The sequence below is a fragment of the Nelumbo nucifera genome, chromosome 5 (genome assembly GCF_055504915.1).
Source record: "Nelumbo nucifera cultivar China Antique chromosome 5, China Antique-T2T, whole genome shotgun sequence".
NCBI classification, from domain to species: domain Eukaryota; kingdom Viridiplantae; phylum Streptophyta; class Magnoliopsida; order Proteales; family Nelumbonaceae; genus Nelumbo; species Nelumbo nucifera.
Window position 1 is genome coordinate 57744895 of NC_142653.1, and position 23581 is coordinate 57768475.

At 40.5% G+C, this 23581-nt stretch overlaps 1 protein-coding gene across 7 annotated transcripts in view; it reads left to right on the forward strand.

Annotated features, from left to right (window-relative positions):
- Positions 1–23581, forward strand: part of LOC104596833 (L-arabinokinase-like) — a 161273-nt gene that overhangs the window by 83323 nt on the left and 54369 nt on the right. For 5 of the 7 annotated variants that reach the window (XR_002022626.2, XM_088888061.1, XM_088888059.1 and 2 more), the window contains 4 exons: positions 3741–3913; positions 3998–4193; positions 14819–14902; positions 16542–16667. Coding sequence is in view for 5 of the 7 variants with exons in the window: in XM_088888061.1 (XP_088744187.1) it covers positions 3741–3913; positions 3998–4193; positions 14819–14902; positions 16542–16667 (579 nt within the window). In the remaining 2 variants the exon portion in view is untranslated. The remainder of the gene's footprint in view (positions 1–3740; positions 3914–3997; positions 4194–14818; positions 14903–16541; positions 16668–23581) is intronic. The other 2 variants (XR_016076348.1, XM_010258149.3) reach the window with 1 other exon arrangement.

Below are 23581 nucleotides of genomic sequence, written 5' to 3' on the forward strand. Positions count from 1 at the left end.
AGTATACACCCATTTACAACCCACAACATGCTTACCAGGTGGAAGAGTAGTGAGCTCCCACATGTGAGTATGCTGAAGGGCAGAGAGTTCCTCCTCCATTGCCTGCAGCCACCCAGGTGACCTAAGAGCCTCTCGAACATTCTTAGGTATAGAAATAGATGACAATAGTGAAACAAACTGGCGATGTGAAGCAGAAAGGTGAGATACTGAAAGAAAATTGGAAATGGAATGGAGGGTACAACTACGTTTACCTTTTTGTAAATCAATGGGAAGATCAAGTCCTTAAGGTTTAGGGATAGGAGCAACAACAGGATCCGCAGACAAGGTAGAAGCTGGAGGAGGAGCCGGTGTCTGTCGATGAGTATACACGTGCCGGATCGGTGGTCGTTCAGTAGGGAGCTGCATAGGAGGAGGTGAAGGGTCAACCCCAACTGGAACACCCGGAACTGGATCACTGACTGGAAGAGGAAGAGGAAGCAAAGGTGGAGACACGGATACATCAGATCTCGAGAAGAAGGGGACAAACTCAAAAAAGGTGACATCAGGACAGACATAGCACTTTCGAGTAATGAGATTGTAATAATTGTACCCTTTCTAAGTCCGAGAGTAGCCAAGAAAGACACACTTAATAGTGTGTGCATCCATCTTGTCTATTCCAGGACTCAAATTGTGAATAAAGCACACACAGCCAAAGATACCAGGTGTTAATGGAAAGGGAGACAAGGTGGGGAACAAGGTAGAGAAGGGAGACCGACCATGAAGAATGAAGGAGGTTATCCGATTAATAAGGAAACACGCAGTAAGTATAACATCACTCTAAAATCATTTAGGAACACTCATTTGATGAAGAATAGACCGAGCGGTTTCAAGGAGATGACGATTCTTTCGTTTGGCCACCCCATTTTGTTGAGGAGTGGATGCACATGAAGTTTGATTAATGATGCCATGTTGTTCTAAATACTGTTGAAAGGAAGTAAGAAAGTATTCATGACTGTTATCTGAACGTAGAACTTTGATTGGAACACCAAATTGTGAACGTACTTCAGCGTGGAATTTTTGAAAAATAGAAAATAATTCACTCCTTTCTTTCATTAAATAAATCCATGTCATCCTTGAACAATCATCAATAAAAGTGACAAAATACTTGTAACCATTATAAGACTCTATTTTAATCGGGCCCCAAACATCTGAATGGACCAAAGCTAAAGGACTCAACATACGACTCTCAACTCTAGGACTGAAGGGAACACGACGATGTTTCCCATACTGACACGATTCACAATGTAAAGACAACAAATAACTCAAAGACAGGACCAGTATCTTGAGTGCCTTGAGAGATGGATGTCCTAGTCGACAATGCCACTGTAGAGGAGTGAGTGAAGTCTGAAGTGCAACTGACGATCCACCACCATCAAGGTAATACAATCCACCAGCCTCATGCACCCCCACCAATCTTCTTCCCCATCTTGAGATCCTAAAAAACACAAAAGGAAGGGAAAAATGTAATAGAGCAATTAAGAGTCTTGGTTAGTGTACTAACAGACATAAGATTGAATGGAAACATAGGGACATATAGAACAGATGATAATGGAAGAGAAGTTGTGTCAACATTACCAACACCACAGATGGCAGAAGAGGAACCGTTGGCAAGGGTAAAAATTTGAGATGTGGAAGTTTCAGAGAGGGAAGAAAACACACCTAGAGTCCCGATCATGTGATCAGAGGCTCTAGAGTCAATAACTCAGGGAGAGGGTTTGGCTGACAGACAAGCTATAACTGAGTGGGCAAGGGTGGCCGTAGTATGCTGTGAAGTAGTCTGGAGGAACCGCTCATACTCATCACGCAGTACACTCACCATCTCCTTCTCGGAAACAGATGTAGATGTGAAAGGAGTTAGATTTGCCTGTTGGTTATCACTGACATCAACCCCACCAGCTACTGCATGATTGGCCCATGTAGAAGGAGGGCCATGGAGATCATAACAGAAATTCACCGAATGTCCGTCCCTGCCACAATGGGTACAATTCCTTGTAGAGTTACTTTTTCCTTTATCACGGCCTCCCCCTGAGTCACGACCACCACCACGGCCAAATACAGAACCACCACGACCTCCTCAGGAGGCATGTCCTCCCCTTTGAGTACCACGTCCACCTCCTCTGGCTATCACAAATGCTGATCTGTCAGACTGTGTGGGATTCTCTTTAGGCCCCAAAGAAATCCTACAAAGTCATGCAAACACTTCCTCAAGTGTAGGAAGAGTAGAGCCCCCTAATATTTGGGCCCTAACTAATTCATATTTTGATTTCAACCCCACTAAGAACCTAGTGACTTCTAGTTGTTCCCTCTATTGTTGCTGAACCTTAACATCTGGAGTGAGGGGATGATAGACATTGAATTCATTTCTAAGGTTCTTCATACTCGCATAGTACTCTTCTAGGACTTTATTCCCTTGCTGTAGATCGAAATACTCTTGATAGAGCTGATATACCCTTGTAGTATTATCCTGCCCAGAATTAAGCTTCTTGGCATGTTCCAATATGTCCTTAGCTGTATCTAAAAACATAAAGTTGGCACTTATTTTGGGTTCCATACTGTTCCATAACCATGTCATGATTTGGGCATCTTCCTGTTCCCAATCATCAAATCTTGAAGAGTTAGCAGGGGGTTTATCTTCCTTCACATGCTTCACTTTCCTCTTTGCCTTGAGAGAAACTTCCACTGACTTCACCCATGGTACATAGTTCTCACCATGAAGTTTAAGGAGGTCATTTGGACATTTAAAAAATCAGAGGAAATCATGACACTCGTTTTCTGGTCACCACTCACATCTCCCATCAAAGCCATTCCAGTCTACAAAGTCGGTTCTGCCCGTCACTCACAAAAAAAAAACAGTTCCAACCACTGCACTACAGTTCGTTAGCTTCCACACAAGCACACTTGCAATCACCAAGTACTGGCCTTAGTATACATTCGGCCACTTCAACCACCACTGTACTGCTAACATGCAGATTTAAAACCACAAAGAATCCCTCTTGAAACTGCTCATTAGAGGGTTCAGACCACCACCACTGCACCTACTCAACCACCACAGCTGTCACACCCATGGTGACAGCACTCTACACGAAAAAAAGAGGAATGTTTGTTCTGTAGCTACAGTTGTTCGAACCAGGAGAAAAGAAGAAGAAGAAGATGAAGAGAACAGTCAAACCTGATAGGATAAACCCTATCAGTTGACTCTTAATATGGATTAGCCTCTAATTAGTAGTACAAAGACTAAACTGCCCCCACTTAAGTATGGGACAGGAAGTCACTATTAAGACTGCCACAAGCACATAACTTAACAGAAATAAAATGACTAATCTACCCTTATTCGGCTAGCTCTAACACCTTTCTTGACTAGATGCAAAAGTATACAATAGTCCTATAGAATACAAGTGTTCATAATGAAACATTTAGCTCAGTATCATTAATTTTGATTTCATACTCCATTTTTACGTCATTTGCAAGTAGTTTTGATTTTTATTCTTCTCCTTGGGTTTTATTAAATTGCAAAGCTCTTTATAGTTTCTTATTTTAGTTGATTGAAGGCCATTATGCTGGAATATGATTAGGGTTAATCCCACAATCATACCTCACAAGACTATGATCTAGACTAATGTGATTGGACTCCTTTGCTAATACGTCTATATACTATTACTGATTTTGATATTTTTGCTTTCAACTCACTTGTCCAAATGCAGTTTAGTGGGGCAAGGAGATTACGTGATGCCATAGTACTTGGATATCAACTACAAAGAGCCCCTGGTAGGGATATCTGCATTCCAGACTGGTATGCACTTGACGAAAATGAACATGGTCTATGCACTACATTGTCAAACACTGAAATGAGGGAGAAAAACAATCTTACAACGTTGTGAGTTTTTTTTTAAATATTTATTTTCTTTTAAATTATTGGTGAATTTTTATCCTCTCAAGATTTACATCTATGCTTTTGTAGACAACATCTTTCCATTTGTTGTGCTAGATGCAATAAAGACTTTGAGATTCTTCATGGAGATCTTCATGGTCTTTCAGATACAATGAGCTTCCTGAAAATCTTGGCAGAACTTGATACTGTTCATGATTCAGGAAAGCATACAGAAAAGCACCAAAGGTGTGACCATCTTTCTGTTGCAGGGCTTTTTAACTGGAAGGTATTATTCATGTCATATGGTGGCAAATGCATTTTACTGTCACAATATTGTTTGATTTATTCATAAGCAAATTATTGGTGGTGGAGGAGTTTCCAAATACCAGTATCTGAGTATGTGCCTTTATATATCAAAAAATCACAAGTGGTGACCTTAATATATGTACCTCACAGTTTCTGAGGGTTTGTAGACAAACCATTAATCAATTTTAGTGGCAAATTAATGTGTTGAAGATTTAACAAGATAAAGAAAAGGGCTTGGACGTTTTTTTTTATTAGTAAACATGTATTTTATTTAAAATTCAGATTGTAAACAGTTTATACAACTTGGTGATGGGACTGATGATCCCTTTAATCACTCTTTTCTATCCCTCATTACAGTGCAGCCCAAAATAATTGCTGTCTCAATGCCCCTTGTTTTTCTAGACAATCAGATAGCCCATTTGCACTCCTTCGAACCCATTTAAATTCAGCCTCAACCTCCTTTGCAATCGTCACTACTTCCCTAATCACATGTTTAAACGTCCACGGGGTATGGCTGCTGTTTGCTGCCCAGGAAATGACTACTTTTGAGTCCCCTTCCACCTCAGTGTGCCTGTATCCTAACTGTTAGGCTAGCTTTAAGCCTTGTAGTAATGCCAAAAGTTCAGCCTTCAGTGATTTTCCGGTGCCAATCGGTCCTGAGAACATACCCAGTATCCTCCTTTAAAAATTTCTGAATACTCATACTCTTGAAAGACCTAGATTTGCAAAGGATCTCCCATCAAAATTCAATTTCACTTTATTGCCTTCTGCTGGTTTTCACTCCGGTCTTAATTTACCTCTTACTCTCTGTTTTGACAGTTGTGTTTAGGTAGTTCGAACCAGTAGAGAGAAAGGGAGAAAGAAGAAGAAGAAGAAGAAGGAAGAACAGTTGAATCTGATAGCTAAACCTTATCATTCGACCATAATGTAGATTAGCCTCTAATTAGTTGTACAAAGACTAAACTGCCCCCACTTAAGTATGGGATAGGAAGTCTCTAATAAAACTGCCACATAAGCACATAACAGAAATAAAATTCTAATCTACCCTTATTCAGCTAGCTCTAACACCCCCCCTCAAGCTAGAGAATATATGTCATATAATCCCAGCTTGTTACATATATAATTCACTCTCCCTGAGCTTAAGCCTTTTGTAAACAAATCTGCCCATTAATCACCTGAGCCCACATGTTCTGTGCTTATCTCTCTAGTAAGGACCTTCTCCCTCACAAAGTGGCAATCAATCTCTATGTGCTTTGTTCTCTCATGAAAAATAGGGTTAGATGAGATGTGGAGTGCAACTTGATTGTCACAGTACAATTTCATAGGTTTGTCCATGGAGAACCCGATTTCTTGTACGAGATTCCTCAGCCATACTAATTCACATGTAGTGTGTGCCATGGTTCTGTATTCGGCTTCAACACTGCTCCCTGCCACAACCGTCTGCTTCTTACTCTTCCATGTCAAAAGATTTCCTCCAAGAAATGTGCAGTAACCTGTAGTAGATCTTCTATCCGACACTAAGCCTGCCCAATCTGCATCTGTATACCCAATTACCTCAAGTCTTCCTCCTAGTTTGTACAATAACCCACGGCCTAGAGCTCCATTCAGGTACCTTATAATTCTAAGAACTGTATCCCACAATCCTGTTTCATCCAGCAGATCAAGAACATATTTTCTTTGGCACAGGTTCACACCTTCTTTTGATCTGGCAACTTCTATACCCAAGAAATACTTCAACGTCCCAAGGTCTTTTGTTTGCTAATGGTTTTGCAGAAAGACCTTTATTTTTTCAATCCCCAATTCGTCACTGCCAGTTATGACAATATCATCCACATAGAACACTAATAAAATCTTTCCGACTTCTGAATCATAGTTGAACACTGAGTGGTCAACCTGACATTGTTTCATTCCAAAATTCTTCACCACTTCACTAAACTTCCCAAACCAAGCACGAGGCGATTGTTTCAACCCATAAATTGCCTTTTTCAATCTGCACACCTTACCATCATCCCCCTGAGCAACAAACCTAGGTGGTTGCTCCATATATAACTCCTTCATAAGGTCACCATGAAGGAAGACATTTTTAATGTCAAGTTGAAATAAGGGCCAATCATACATAACTGACAGGGAAATTAAGACAAGGACAGAGCCAATCTTAGACACTGGAGAGAAGGTCTCCATATAGTCCACCCCATACAACTGTGAATAACCTTTAGCAACAAGTCTGGCCTTCAGACGCTCCACACTACCATCCGGCAAGTATTTAATAGTATAGACCCATTTACAACCCACAACATGCTTATTGGGAGGAAGAGTAGTGAACTCCCACATTTGGGTATGCTGAAGGGCAAAGAGTTCCTCCTCCATTGCCTGCCGCCACCTAGGTGAGGTAAGAGCCTCCTGGACATTCTTAGGTATAGAAATATATGACAACAGTGAAACAAACTGGCAATGTGAAGCGGAAAGGTGAGAGATTGAAACAAAATTGGAAATAGGATGAAGGGTACAACTACATTTACCTTTCTGTAAAGCAATGGGAAGATCAAGTCTTGAAGGTTTTGGGACAGGAGCAACAACAGGATCTGCAGACAACGTAGAAGCTGGAGGAGGAGACGGTGTCTGTCAATGAGTATACACGTGCCGGATCGAGGTCGTTCAGTAGGGATCTGCACTAGAGGAGGTCAAGGGTCAGCCCCAACTAGAACAACCGGAACGGGATCACGGACTAGAAGAGGAAGAGGAAGCAAATGTGGAGATACCGATACTTCAGGTCCCAAGAAGAAGGGACAGACTCAAAAAAGGTGACATCAGGACAGACCTAGCACTTCCGAGTAATAGGATTGTAACACTCATACCCTTTCTGGGTCCGAGAGTAGCCAAGAAAGACACACTTAATAGAGCGTGCATCCAGCTTGTCTATCCCAGGACTCAGATTGTGAACAAAGCACACACAACCAAAGACTTGGGGTGTTAATGGAAAGGGAGACAAGGTGGGGAACAAAATAGAAAAGGGAGACCGACCATGATGAATGAAGGAGGGCATCCGATTAATAAGGAAACAAGTAGTAAGTACAACATCACTCCAAAATCGTTTAGGAACACTCATATGATGTAGAATAGATCGAGCAGTTTCAAGGAGATGACGGTTCTTTTGTTCAGTCACCCCATTTAGCTAAGGAGTGGATGCACATGAAGTTTGATGAATGATGTCATGCTGTTCTAAATACTATTGAATGGAAGTAAGAAAGTATTCACGACTGTTATCTGAACGAAGAACTTTGATTGGAACACAAAATTATGTATGCATTTCAGAATGGAATTTTTGAAAAATGGAAAATAATTCACTCCTTTCTTTCATTAAATAAATCCATGTCATCCTTGAACAATCATCAATAAAAGTGACAAAATACTTGTAACCATTATAAGACTGTATTTTAATCAGACCCCAAACATCTGAATGAACCAAAGCAAAAGGACTCAACATACGACTATCAACTCTAGGACTGAAGGGAACCCGACGATATTTTTCATACTGACACGACTCACACTGTAAAGACGACAAATGACTCAAAGACGGAACCAGTATCTTGAATGCCTTTAGAGATGGATGTCCCAGTCGACCATGCCATTGTAGATGAGTGAGTGAAGTCTGAAGTGCAACTGACGGTCCACCACCGTCAAGGTAATACAATCCACCAGCCTCATGCCCCCCACCAATCTTCTTCCCCGTCTTGAGATACTGAAAAACACAAAAGGAAGGGAAAAATGTAATAGAGAAATTAAGAGTCTTAGTTAATTTACTGACAGACATAAGATTGAATGGACAGATGATAAAGAAAGAGAAGTCGTGTCAACATTACCAACACCACAGATGGGAGAAGAGGAACCGTTGGCAAGGGTAATAGTTTGAGATGTGGAAGTTTCAGAGAGGGAAGAGAACACACCTGGAGTCCCGGTCATGTTATCAGAGGCTCCAGAGTCAATAATCAAGGGAGAGGGTTTGGATGACAGACAAGCTATACCTGAGTGGGCAAGGGTGGCAGTAGTATGCTGTGAAGTAGTCTAGAGGAACCGCTCATACTCATCACGCAGTACACTCACCATCTCCTTCCCGGAAACAAATGTAGATGTGGAAGGAGTTGGTGTTCCTGTTGGTTATCATTGACATCAACCCCTCCAGCTACTGCATGATTGGCCCATGTAGAAGGAGGGCCATGGAGATCATAACAAAAATTCACCGAATGTCCGTCCCTGCCACAATGGGTACACTTCCTTGTAGAGTTACTTTTTCCTTTACCACAGCCTCCCCCTGAGTCACGACCACCACCATGACCAAATATGGAATCACCCTTTTATATAATTATCTTGATCCAAACCATCAAACAAAGCCATGGGACTAAGGTTAATAGATAAAATAATTCTCTATAAAGCTGTCTTTTAAACTTTTATTAGTTCAAACTACATGTTAGAGTAATTTCGAGCAAACTTAGACTCACAAAAAAGTGTAAAGGATTCTAATAGATCAACCAAAAAGATTATTATGTGGACAGAAACTGAGATTTCGCCTCACTCCAAAAAGAATTTTAGTTGTCTTGAAGTGGCCATCATCTTTATAATAGGCAATAATGTGAAAATTTGAGAGAAAAAATGAATTGATTGTATTGTCTTGGAAGGAGCATATACACAACTTTATATAGAATTACAGAGCTAATTTACAGGGTGATAAAATAGGAAACTAACTTTTCCTAAAAAACTAATTTCTATATCAGTGGGATTCTCCAATTAATATCCCATGATTCTAGGAAATTAAGTTTCCTAAACTGATGAACCTAAAATTATGGAGAATCAATCAGAGAGTCAATCTTCTACTTTCCAACACTCCCCCTCAAGCTGGTGAATATGCATCTTTCATTCCCAGCGTGGAGATAAGTCCTTGGAATGCCACACTGCAAAGCCCTTTTGTCAGCACATCTGCCAGTTGACCATTCGTTGAGACGTATGGAGTGCAAATTAATCCGCTATCCAGCTTTTCCTTTATGAAATGCCTATCTATCTCAATGTGCTTTGTCCTGTCATGTTGGACGGGATTGTGAGCAATGTTAATAGCTGACTTGTTGTCACAGAATAATCTCATTGGACCTTCCCATCTGATCTTTAGGTCTTCCAAAATTATCTTGAGCCATAGTAATTCGCATACTCCCTGAGCCATTGCCCTGAATTCTGCCTCCGCACTTGATCTAGCTACCACATTCTGCTTCTTACTCCTCCATGTCACAAGATTTCCTCCAAGGAATGTACAGTAACCTATAGTGGACCGCCTATCCATGGGAGAGCCTGCATAATCTACATCGGTGTATGCCTCTAGGGTTAATCCAATATTTCTTTTAAACAAGATTCCTTTGCCAGGATTAGCCTTTAGGTAATCCTATAGACCGCTTGTAGGTGAACCTCTTTCGGGTTGTGCATAAACTGGCTAGCCACGCTCACGACATTTGCTATGTCTGGCCTTGTGTGGGCAAGATATATAAGTTTTCCTACTAATCTTCGGTACATTTCCCTATTCACGGCTGGATCTTCATTTGCTTCTCCCAATTTGTGATTTGGCTCAATCGGTGTGGAGGATGGTTTGCATGCTAACTTTCCTGTCTCTCTTAAAAGATCTGTTACATATTTTTGTTGTGAGATAAAGATGCCATCTCTGGAATGAGCTACTTCAATCCCTAGAAAATACTTCAATCTCCCAAGTTCTTTTATTTCGAATTCTTTGACTAGGCATCTTCTCAAGGCTTCCTTCTCCTTTTCATCATTTCCTGTCACATTTATGTCATCGACATATACCAGAAGAGCCGTGACTCCCCCTACTTCCGAATGCTTTATAAAGAGTGTATGATCTCCCTGACTTTGTTTGTATCCAATGGCAAGCATAACTTTAGTAAATCTTCCAAACCACGCCCTAGGTGATTGCTTGAGACCATATAGTGCTTTTTTCAACCTGCAAACTTTATTTCCTTTTAGATTTCCTTTGAAGCCTGGAGGAATATCCATGTATATCTCCTGCTCTAAATTACCGTGAAGAAAAGCATTCTTTACATCAAATTGCTCCAAGTACCAGTCGAAGTTAGCTGCTAGTGACAACAAAATTCTTACCGTATTCATCTTAGCCACTGGAGCGAATGTCTCCTGATAGTCAACACCATAGGTTTGTGTATATCCTTTTGCCACGAGTCTTGCCTTGTATCTTTCTAAGGAGCCGTCTGACTTGTACTTTACTGTGAAAACCCACTTGCAGCCCACGGGTTTCTTTCCTGGTGGCAGGTCAACAATTTCCCATGTTTGATTCTTATCTAGAGCCTGCATCTCTTCTCTCATAGCATCTTTCCATTTCTCATCAGATAATGCCTCAGATAAAGTATTAGGAATTTGAATGGTGTTTAGACTAACTAGGAAACTCCTATGTGATGGTGAGAATTTTTTAAAGGACACAAAATTTGCTAAGGGATATAAGGGATGTTTAGTGCATTCTCTTGTGCCTATCCTAAGGGCAATTGGAAGATCTTGGTCAGATGCTAATTCAGAAGAAATTTCTGGAACTGTATTTACCTCATTCTCAAGATTAGGAGTTGAATCTTGAACCTGCACAAGATTAGGATCATGGTTTCTTCTTCTTGAATATACCTGCAATCTCATAGAGTCACAAAGTTCATCATTCTCTGTCATGGGTCTGGTATGAATGGGTGAAGAAGTTGGTTTGGTTTGAGGTGGTTCGATAGGTGTAGATACGGATTGAACTGGTATAGATACTGAGTTTGGGTGTTGAGAAACTGTAGGTAGACCAAGCGGGACCAATTCTCTGTCCTTATCTTCAATGAATGACAAAGACTCCCCTTGAAGATAAGGTTGAGTGAAATATGGTGTTTTTTCTTCCAAAGTGACATCAATAGAGACCAAGAATTTTTTAGTAGGTGGGTGGTAACACTTATAACCCTTTTGGGTGGACGAATAACCCACAAAAATTCATTTGATGGCTCTTGGATCTAACTTCCCTCTATTATGGGTATGAACATGGACAAAAGCAGTGCATCCAAAGATTCTTGGGGTGAGATTATTTGTTGTACATAGATCGGGATAAAATTGAGAAAGTGTTTCCATTGGTGTTTTAAATCCCAAAACCCTTGAAGGTAATCGATTTATAATGTATGCGGCTGTAAGCACAACTTCCCCCCAATAGGATTTTGGAACATGCTGGTGGAAAAGTAAGGCTCGGGTTGCAGCTAGTAGATGGCCATTCTTCTTTTCTGCTACTCCGTTTTGTTGTGGAGTATTAATGCAGGAGGATTCATGGATAATCCCTTCTTTTTGAAAATATGGGGATAAAGTTTGGTTGAAATAATCCCGTGCATTATCTGATCTAAATCTTTTGATTCTGACCCCAAACTGATTTTGGATCATGTTATGGAAATTTGGGAGTACACTACTTACATCTGATTTAGATTTAAGAAGAAAGATCCAAGAGACCCTAGTGCAATCATCAATAAAAGAGACGAACCATCGTGAGCCAGACACATTTGGAACTGTGGAGGGTCCCCATATATCACTATGGATCAAAAAGAATGGGACTGAACTTCTCTTGTTAATGATTGGAAAGGGCACACGCTTGTGTTTTGCAAATTCACACACATCACAATGAAAATATTCAACACTCAATCCTTTAAACAAGGAGGGAAACATAGTTTTCACAATTTCAAAAAATGGATGTCCTAGTCTAAAGTGATGAAGCCAAATGGTGTCTTTGTTGGATGATGAAAGGAATGATAGAGATAACTTATCCTGGACAATATTTGATTTGCATGATTCTTCAAGATAGTAGAGTACATTCTTCTCCTTCCCCGAATCCTTGTCCTGAAATATACAGTAAGAAGGATAGAAAAGCACATTACAGTTCATGTCATGGGTGAGTTTTTGGATGGATATCTGGTTAGTGAACAATTTTGGAACATGAAGGACACTTTTTAGTGTAAATGATGGATTAATATGGATATCCCCAAGGCCAGCTACGGTAGTAAGGGAACCGTCTGCAATGGCTATTTTTCGATTGCTTGGGCAGGGGGTGTAAGTGCTAAAATGTAGTGAGGAGTGAGTCATGTGATCTGTGGCTCCTGAGTCAATAACCCATAAATCCCTAATAGGTTCATCTGAGACATTTAGTCCGTGAGGAATAGAAAACTTTCCTGAGATTGCAAGAGAGCCTGTACCACTAGGTTTCTCCAACGATCTCTGAAGCCCCTTTAACTTTTCGATCTCCTCCTTATTGAACTCAGTCTTGTCTGGAGGCTTTTCTTGGCTCGGCTGATTTGTGGTGAAGTTAGCTTGACTTCGAGTCTTCTGTTGTCCTCCTCAGTAGCCCCATTCCCTATTCGATGGTTTACCATTCAGCTTCCAACACTTCTCTTTGGTGTGCCTTGGTTTCTTGCAATAGGTACACCAAAGAGACTCCTTGTTGTCCCGTGCAGAGGACAAATCTGTCTTCATTCCTTCCAGTATTTTCGGTTGTTCCATCCTTGTAGTCATGGTTGAACCTTCTAGTACTTGGGGTTCAAGCATAACCCCCCTACGGCTTTCTTCAGCACGAATCAGAGAAATAGTCTCATTTAGAGATGGTACCTCTTCTTTGCCGAGAATCTGGACCCTAACTTGATCAAATTCTGCGTTGAGTCCTGCAAGAAAGTCATAAACGCGATCTTTTTCGATAAAACTCTTTAGGATTGCTGCATCCGCTGCTCATTTAGTCTCAATGCACCGATAATGATCGAGTTCTTGCCACAGGTTCTGCAGTAAATTTGCTTACTTGTTAACTGTCTTGCTGCCTTGTTTAGTTGCTCCAGTCTTGACTTTGATTTCGTACACTTGTGCTGCATCACTTGCTTTTGAATATGTTTGTCGGACGGCATCCCAGATCTCTTTAGCCGTGGATAAAAACATACACGTATCGCTGATTTCAGGGTTCATTGAATTCCATAACCATGACATGATCATAGAGTCAGCTTCGTCCCATGCATCAAATCTTGGATCTCCTTCCTTCGGTCCCGTCCCTAAGAGATGGCTAAGCTTTCCTTTTCCCTTTAAATATGTTCGAACAAACTGAGACCACTTCAAATAATTTTTCCCATTCAACCTATATGCTTCCTGAATGTTTTGCAGGTCGCCAGATGCTTGATGTGAGGAAACTTCTTCCGATTGTGCAGTAGTATTTGATATGTGGCTTCTGACATATTGGGTGGGCTTCGAGAAAGAGAGAAAAAAACAGACAATGAAGGTCTGAAAAACTTAGTAAGGATTGGCGATGAAGGCCTAAAGAATCTTTCAGCCAATGTAAAAAAAAAAAAGGTAACTGTAATGCTCCACCAAACTGAAGAGTGGATCGAAACCACTCAAAATCAAAACTGATCCAAATGAAACCAAAGGGATTCAGTAAATCTGCTCTGGGCAACACCACATCTAAGATTTCAGACTGATCTGATGTCTCTACAAAGAGATCCAAGAAAAAAAGGATGAATCCAATGGCGCAACAGTCCAGAAGAAGCAAAAATGTAGAGTTCAGATCTGTAGCCGATCTCGAAGAAGAATCAAGGACACTCAAGAACCTCCCAAATACTGTTTGAGAGTTCTTGAACGCAGCAGAGATGACCAAAGAGATACTATGTGTGGATTAGGTCGTAACCTGGCTCTTATACCATGTGAAAATTTGAGAGAAAAAATGAATTGATTGTATTGTCTTGGAAGGAGCATATACACAACTTTATATAGAATTACAAAGCTAATTTATAGGGTGCTAAAATAGGAAACTAACTTTTCCTAAAAAACTAATTTCTATATCCGTGGGATTCTCTAATTAATATCCCATGATTCTAGGAAATTAAGTTTCCTAAACTGATGGACCTAAAATTATGGAGAATCAATCAGAGAGTCAATCTTCTACTTTCCAACAAATAATACTAATGCTCCACATTATCTGCAATGCTACTGTCAACTCATGTTATAATCCCATCTTGTGTACGCCACATAGTGTTGGTAGTTTTCTTTGGGGAATATATCGCTTCCAATAATATTTCATGTTGGTATCCAGGGAAATGGATATATGTAGTGGAAATATTAGGAAATATGTTGATATTTTAAACCATGCTCCAAAAGAATGCTACCTGCATTTCCGCATTGCTTGTTTCTTCTTTAGCACCTCAACCACTGGTATCCATTTATTGTGAAGCTTTCCACCTATATGAAGACCTAATTCTGAAGACTCTTTGATTATCCTGGTATTTATGGCAATGCTCTAAGAAATAGTTGTAAAGGGAGAGCTTCTTTCTTAACTTTGATGTTGGAGAAATGCTTATAATTTTATTAATAGGCTGCTTCTGCTTGTCTGTTTCAGTTATGATAATTTATATAGAAGTATGTTTGTTGTTGAGTTTTTGACCACCATATACAGTTTTCTAGATTAATTTATAATGAATCTAATCATTGAGATTGGTATAGCCAACTCTTCCTTGGAATTTTGAAGGTTTCGCGCCTTGATATTTGTTTTAACTATGGGAATATCCTTTCTTGCAGGAGGAAATTTTCATAGCTAGGGCACCTGGTAGATTGGATGTAATGGGAGGAATTGCGGATTACTCAGGAAGCCTTGTTTTGCAAGTAAGTTTGTGTTTGCTTTCCATGTTTGCAATCTATCAACCATCTTTCCCAACTTGTAATTCAAAAGCATGCTTTGAAGGAACAACTGAGGTGAATACAAATTACTCTTACCATTCATGAAAAGTTAAAATGTTAAAATTGTTTTAATTGATTATTCTGGTATGGTATGGTTTCTACTTGTCAATCTAAAATGAATTTAATTTAGAAATATAAAATTGGTCGTGACTTGTGCTTGATTGTGGAGGATAATATAGAAGAATAAGAAACATTAGAGAAGAAAGAAATGTAGTAGTTGGCATAGAGCCGCTTCGTTCCATAATTAATATTTATAAAAATTAAAATCCAACACCACATTGCCATTGATAAGGTACTGCCTATTGCTGGGGTTATTTGAGGTAAACATTCACCCTGACACTCACACACACACACAGACGACACAGACTAATCCATCTCATGATCCAGGCCTTCAAATAATTAGCCCACTGAAGGTATCTCGTGTAGCACCTCCTATGGCTATCATGTTTGTCTACACCAGGAGGCCACATCGTCAGTACCAAATCTAGCCCCCCCACCCCCCATGTGTTGGTAACCGGTATGATAAGCCTAATGTACAGAGGTATAAATAGGTCCCTTGAGACATAAAGGAGAATTAGAAAGACTTGAATTACTCTCTAGCTTCTTCTTCTTCCTCTCTCTGTAGTCTATTTCCGGAGGAAGTGCTCCCTAGAAGAATCTCATTTTGATCGAATTCTATCTTTGGTATCAGAGCAGCAATCCAGGATGGCCAATACCAGATGAAATGTTGTTGAGGATCAAGTTGATCACCTGGAAGAGTATCTTCACAAAATGTACTGGAATTTGAAATAGATGAAGGAAAAATTTTAAGCTTTCATCTCCTAGTTCGATAAGGTGTACAGTCTGGGGAATTTGAATATTAGTTGAACTGACCATACCTTAGATCCTTTTATAATTCAATCTTACATTCCATCGCAGTAAATATTTGATATAGTTTATTAAAATTGATGCTATAAATATGAATCTAAAGCAGTTAACACCCTCCAGAAGATGACCTTGAACTTGCCATTATGTGAATCAGTATTGCTATAAAATTAGAGTTAAAAGTTCATTCAACATTTATGAAGTTCAACTGGCCAGTGATATTTTATTTACCAATGACATCAAAAATTGATTCAGTATAGAAGACAACATTTCTCTCTCTTAATAACACATCCTCTATGCAAAATATTTACATCTACAGTCAAAGGCAATCTATGTTCTGGGCTATATTATAGCTAGTGGGATATCCTTTGGGGCTTGTCTGTAATTAATGAATTTCTTCGTTGGGTCAGCTTGGGTTTGTGTTGTAATTAGTGGGGTTTATGTGAACTTTTTGTCTACCCACAACTTCTTGTTGTACACATTCTGTTAATTTAATGAATCTTTTCTGTGTTTCTGATTAAAAAAAAATTACATCTACAGTAACACCTATAATATGCTTAATATGTTCCCTATTTTTCATGACACTTTTGATTTCTTGGTTTCTAATAAAAAACCTTTTGGTTGATAATGTGCGGACAACTTATTTGCATCTTGTAAAATAATTGTGCAACGTTGTTGGTAACATAGCCTTTTCTCTTAGATGCCTATTAGGGAAGCCTGCCATGTTGCTGTTCAGAGGATTCATCCAAGCAAACAGAAGCTATGGGAACATGCTCAAGCACAAAAGCTCGTGAAAGGACAAGAATCATACCCTGTGCTGCGAATAGTATGTAATTCTTGTTTGAACTAATTCTATGAATGTGATATTATCTGTTATTCTTGTGGGGGAGTCGGGGAGATCACAACTTCACAATTCTGTATTTACTGAATATCATTTTGAATCAAGTTGTTGATCTTAGTGTAAATGGAAAAATTTATCTATCAGTTGTTTATCTAAGGCTTATCCCAACTATATGGGGTCTGCTACTTCAATTTTACCATTCCTTTCTGTTTAGTTCCATATCCATTGTTAAATTGAGTCCTTCAATCATTTCTTACTACAACCTCCCCTAGCCTTTTCAACCCTGTCAACTTACAAAGGATTTCTCCTTCCCACAGGTGCTGTAGGTGGTCTTCCATGAACATGACCAAACCATCTTAGTCTGCTTTATCTCGTTTTATTATCACCTATTGGAGCTTTTCCTTTGTTCCTTTGGATTACTTTATTTCTAACCCCTATCCTTTATAGTTTTTCCACTCATCCATCTCAGCACAATTAAAAGAGGAATAGTACCCAAATACACAAAATCAAAAGGAAATATCATTACCTATTATGAATCTTTACCAACTTTATATTCTAAGTTATGAAAATGTTCTTTAAATCGATTGATCTTAATAGCGGGTTAAACCACATTTTGAATCTCAAGTCTTACATTTCAGATATGGTCTATAACTAATCAAGCAGAAAATAATGTATTTGTTTATAGACATATATGTATTTAGATGCAAAGGAGCCATTACTTTGTCTAATGGTACAATATCAGGCTGGCAAGTGTGAGAACATGGGATTGATCTAAGGGAAACCACTGCAAAAAAATGCCAAAGGTTAGTGTTAGAATAGTTTGAGAGTTATTCCTGCTGTTAGAGTCGTCTCTGCTGTTAGTTCTAGGGTGCTGTCAGCTTGTTTGTTTCTTTTATTTATTGTTATATTAGGGTGTGCCACCAGGGGCAAATATGTAATTTCTGCATTTTTATTTTAATCTCACCATTAATAATAGAGAGCTGGGCACCGCCAGCCTGAGTTTTGGCTCCCAAACAGCCTTTCTCTTTTCTCCTTCTCTTCTCTTCTCTTCTCTTATTCTCTCTTCCTCTCCTGTTCTCTTCTTTCTAGAAGAAAACATGGTATCAAAGCATAATAGGAGGCTTTTTTTTCTCAGAATAACATCTCTTCTCATCCAAATCTCTGTTTTATTTAACTGTAAAGTGAAAGAACCCAATCAGACTGGTCATAATAGTCTGATTGTGTTTTCTTCGGGTTCTTCCTTGGTCGTAACACCAAGGAAACCCTAGCTGGTGACAGCTGATGCTGTGGAGGCTGTATTTGTGTTCTGGTTACTTTTGTACAGGTGCTGTATAGGGATTGTGTGGCTCCCTCATGACAGGTATGTGCTGTCTTTTTTGATGTGTACCTTGTGTGGCCTAATGGTGATTGAAGATTGAGTTTTGGGGTCTGTTAGTTGCTGGTAGTGTTGTTTCTGCAGTGGTGTTCCATTCTAGGAGGCAGATTGGTGTGTGTTTTGTGCCCTACTTGTATTTTGGGTGGTAGAAATAGGGTGGAGACATATTTCTATGTGCATCAGTGGTTCTTGTTGACTTGTAGAACCTGCTTAATATGGAAACAGATGATTCAGCTTCATCTGGGGTTACATCAACCCGTGGTACAGCTGGTATGGGTGCTGAGAATATGATTATTCTGATGCAAATTATCCCTTTGAATGGTCTAAACGGTTTTGGAGTGATGCTGTACTTACTGCGTGTTTCCTCATTAATCGGATGCCCTCCTTTATTCTTCATGGTCGCTCTCCCTTCTCTATCTTGTTCCCCACCTTGTCTTCCTTTCCATTAACACCTCGTATCTTTGGCTGTGTGTGCTTTGTTTACAATCTGAGTCCTGGAATAGACAAGCTGGATGCACGCTCCATTAAGTGTCTTTCTTGGCTACTCTCGGACTCAAAAAGGGTACAAGTGTTACAATCCCATTACTCGGAAGCGCTATGTCTGTCCTGATGTCACCTTTTTTGAGTTTGTTCCCTTCTTCTCAGGAACTGAAGCATCTTTGTCTCCACCTTTACTTCCTCTTCCTCTTCCGGTCAGTGATCCTGTTCCGGGTGTTCCTGTTGGAGTTGACTCGTCACCTCATCCAGTGCAGATCCCTATTGAACGACCACCAATTCGGCAAGTGTATACACGTCGAACGACACCGGCCCCTCCTCCAGCTTCTACCTTGTCTGCGGATCCTGTTGTTCCTCCTGTTGCTGAACCCTCAGGACTTGATCTACCCATTGCCTTACGGAAAGGTAAACGTAGTTCTACTCTCCATCCCATTTTCAATTTTGTTTCAGTATCTCGCCTTTCCGCCTCACATCACCAGTTTGTTTCACTATTGTCATCTATTTCCATACCTAACAATGTCTAAGAGGCTCTTAGTTCACCTGGGTGGAGGCAAGCAATGGAGGAGGAACTCTCTGCTCTTCAGCATACTTACACGTGGGAGCTCACTACTCTTCCTTCTGGTAAGCATGTTGTGGGTTGTAAATGGGTGTATACTGTTAAATACTTGCCAAATGGTAGTGTGGAGCGTCTGAAGGCCAGAGTTGTTGCTAAAGGTTATTCACAGTTGTATGGAGTGGACTATATGGAGACCTTCTCTCCAGTAGCTAAGATTAGCTCTGTTCGTGTGTTAATTTCCCTGGCAGTTATGTATGATTGGCCCCTATTTCAACTTGACATAAAAAATGCCTTCCTTCATGGTGACCTTATAGAGGAGGTATATATGGAGCAACCACTTGGGTTTGTTGCTCAGGGGGAGGCTGGTAAGGTGTGCAGACTGAAAAAGGCAATTTATGGGTTGAAACAATCGCCTCGTGCTTGGTTCGGGAAGTTTAGTGAATTGGTGAAGAATTTTGGAATGAAATAATACCAGGTTGATCACTCAGTGTTCAGCTATGACTCAGAAACTGGAAAGATTTTATTAGTGGTCTATGTGGATGATATTATCATAACTGACAGTGACAAATTGGGGATCGATAAACTAAAGGTCTTTATGAAAAATCATTTTCAAACAAAAGATCTTGGGACATTGAAGTATTTCTTGGGTATAGAAGTTGCTTGATCAAGACAAGGTGTAAACCTGTGCCAAAGAAAATATGTTCTCGATCTATTGGACGAAACAAGACTATTAGGTGCAAAACCGACTGAGACTCCTATGGAACCAAATGTTAAGTTGAGTAGTGATACAGGGGAAATATTTGATGATCCTGGAAGGTATAGACGACTAGTGGGGAAGCTGAACTATTTGACTATCACGAGACCAGACATCTCCTTTGCAGTCAGTGTAGTGAGCCAATTTATGCAGAACCCTCGTATATCTCACTGGGATGCAGTTCTTAGAATTGTAAGATATCTGAAGGGAGCTCCGGGCCGTGGGTTATTGTAAAAACCAGGAGGAAAACTTGAAGTAGTTGGGTACACTGATGCAGATTGGGCGGGCTCTGTGTCTGATAGAAGATCTACTATAGGTTACTGCACATTTCTTGGAGGAAATCTTGTGACGTGGAAGAGTAAAAAGCAGACGATTGTGGCTAGAAGCAGTGCTGAAGCCGAGTACAGAGCCATGGCACACACTACATGTGAATTAGTGTGGTTGAGGAATCTCCTACAAGAAATCGGGTTCCGCATGGATAAACCTATGAAGTTGTACTGTGACAATCAAGCTGCGCTCCATATCTCATCCAACCCTGTTTTTCATGAGAGAACATAGCACATAGAGATTGATTGCCACTTTGTGAGGGAGAAGGTTCTTACTGAAGAGATAAGCACAGAACATGTAGGCTCAGGTAATCAGTGGGCAGATTTGTTTACAAAAGCCTTAAGCTCAGGGAGAGTGAACTATATATGTAACAAGCTGGGATTATATGACATATATTCTCCAGCTTGAGGGGGAGTGTTAGAGTTAGCTGAATAAGGGTAGATTAGTCAAATCACCTTGGTTAAGTTATGAGCTTATGTGGCAGTCTTATTAGAGGTTCTCTGTCCCATACTTAAGTAGGGGCAGCTTAGTCCTTGTACATTTAATTAGAGCGTAATCACTATTAAGAGGTCGACTGATAGGATTTAGCTATCAGGTTCGACAGTTCTTTCATCTTCTTCTTCTTCTCCTTCTCTTTCTTCTTCTCCTTACTGGTTCGGACTACTGTAGCAACAGTAGAAACACCAGGTAATAGGATTGTAGCATTTGTTGGTTCGGCTGATATGTTGTTATTCTCTTGTCTGGGCTGGGTATTAGAGTCTCTAGTTAATGGGCCTTAGTAAATGGGCCTAATTGTATCTTGTGTTTTATTAGGCTGGGTGTCCCATCACTAATCAGGGTCATCCTGGTCCTTTCATGTAAATTATGTATTGCTCTTATATTAGTGAACAGGGTCGGCTGATGAACAGTTTCCATTCGAACACATCAGACTCTCCTCTCTTCTTCTTCCTCTTCTTCTTCATCTCAGCTCTCTCAACAGGTTCCGTTCGGCAAACATGGTATCAGAGCTCTAGGTCTGGTCATAGAACACCTCTCTCGCCTGGTTACAGCAGATGTCTCACACTTCTCTCTCTATCTTGGTACTGCAAAGAAACCCTAGGTCTGGTCGTAGAACACAGCAGAACCTATACCTAGGGTTTCCCTTGGTTGTAGGGCCCAAGGGGAGTTAGTCCCAGTAGCTGATGCCCTAAGAGATACATAGAGCAAGGTGTAGCCATTCGGCTAAGTGAGATCTGTGTAAAACAGATCTAGAAGAGAGGACTGATTTCAGCAGTCCTAGAGCAGTTCGTGGGTGAAGGTTAACCTGCGATAGCAGTGATTGGTGTGTGGTAGAAGCCACAACAGTTAGGTCAGGGTTGCGGCAACAGTGGCCAAACACAGCAGAGTTTTTTTTTTTTTTGGCTCGGCACTTCAACTGTAAGTGGCAGCTTGCGACAGCAGTGAGTGGAGCAGTACAGCAGAGTGGGAAGGGTATTACAGCCCTAAAACAGACCCTCAGGTCTGAGATTAGAGTGCTGCAAGGTCCGGAAGTCTGAAGAGGTTTCACATAACTTGTGTGACAGTTTTGGTACTCTTGCAAGTCGGAGAAGATGTCTTCCATATCTGGGGAAGTTTCTTCTAGAGATATTAGGACTAGTGGGAGGTCTCCTAATCTAGAGAACCCTAATTTGCACAGCCTACAGATAACAAGTGTGTTACTTGATGAATACAACTTTAGGGAATGGTCTGTTTCGGCCATGCTCTTTATCACATCCCGGGATCTTACAGGCTATTTGGACGGGCAGAAGAAAGAACCCGAAATAGGGAGTGCTGAATATGCTGTTTGGAGAAGAGAGAATGCTACAGTCATGTCTTGGCTGCTTGCTTCAATGGGCAGCTGCCAAGATATGGGAGAAGGTGTCTAAGACCTATGGGCAGAAAAAGAATAATGCCCGAATCTATAGACTGAATCAAGATATTGCTGCCATGAAGCAGGGAGACATGAGTGTTGTTACATACTTTGCTACATTAGAAAGATTGTGGGAAGAGCTGGATCACCACCTCATCATAGACTGGGAGAATGCCAGAGATAAGGAGAAACACGACAAACAAGTTGAAGAGGGTAGAGCATTCATATTTTTGGCTGGCCTAGATCCGGTATATGAGAACATAAGGTCCCAAATTCTGGGAAGAGATGAGATGCCTGATCTACATCATGTCTACTAAACCAGTAGAGCAGTCTATAGAACATTCAACTCTCATTTCTACAAGCCAAAGGGGGAACAAGTTCTCTGACCATGAGGTGTACTCATTGTGGGGGAGAAAAACATGTGAAAGAGAACTGTTGGGTTCTCTACCCTCATTTGAAACCAGCAGCATTGAGGAAAGAGAAGAAGCATCAGAAGGGCCATTCGGCAAGTGGGAACCTAGCAGCAAGTCACAGTGATGGAGGTTCCAAACATTCATCCACAGTTGCTTCCTTTTCTTCGGGACAGACTACCAGTAGTTCCCAAGGACATGGGCCTATGGATTTCACAGTTGATGAGGTAGAGGTACTTAGTCGGGCATTGGCCCGCCTAAGGAGAAATTCTCTTGCTTCCACCTCCCTTGCCAGATCAGGTATTGTTTAAGCCTTTTAGTGCAACTAGTTCCATTGATCCAGCCTCCTGGATTATTGATTCCGGTGCAATTGACGACATGACTCACATGTCTTCCTTATTCTCTTCCTATCATTTATTGTCTGGTCAAGACAAGATGGAGGTTGTTAATGGTTCCCTCTCTACCATATATGGGAAAGGAGTGGTTGACCTAAGCAAGGACATCTCCCTCAAATCTGTCTTACATGTTCCCAATCTCTCTTCAAATCTTTTATCTGTTTCAAAACTTACCAAGAACTTGAATTGTAGCATAACCTTTTTTCCTACCCATTGTGTTTTTCAGGACAGTTTGACGAAAAGAACGATTGGGAGTGGTCATGAGCGAGGAGGCCTCTACTACCTGGATGCAGACATCAGTTCAGCCCTTCAAACATCTACTACTAGTGGTCAATCTAATGTGGAGTCATTATCTAAGCTGCACCTATGGCATGCTAGACTAGGTCATTTACAGTTCTCGTCATTGGGAATGTTGTTTCTGGAATTGTTTCAAGGTGTGTCAAGTCAAAAGTTAGTCTGTGAAGTCTGTCAATTATCAAAACAATGTAGAACTGTGTACTCAACTTCTAGTAATGAAATTCAAGCACCTTTTGACTTGGTGCATTCTGATGTTTGGGGTCCTTCTCCCAATGTTTCTGTGGATGGCTATCGATACTTTATCGGTTTTATTGACCACTATTCTCGATGCATGGATCTACTTATTAAAGACACGAGATGAAGTGTCGCGGGTAACCATGGCATTTTGCAAAATGATTGAAA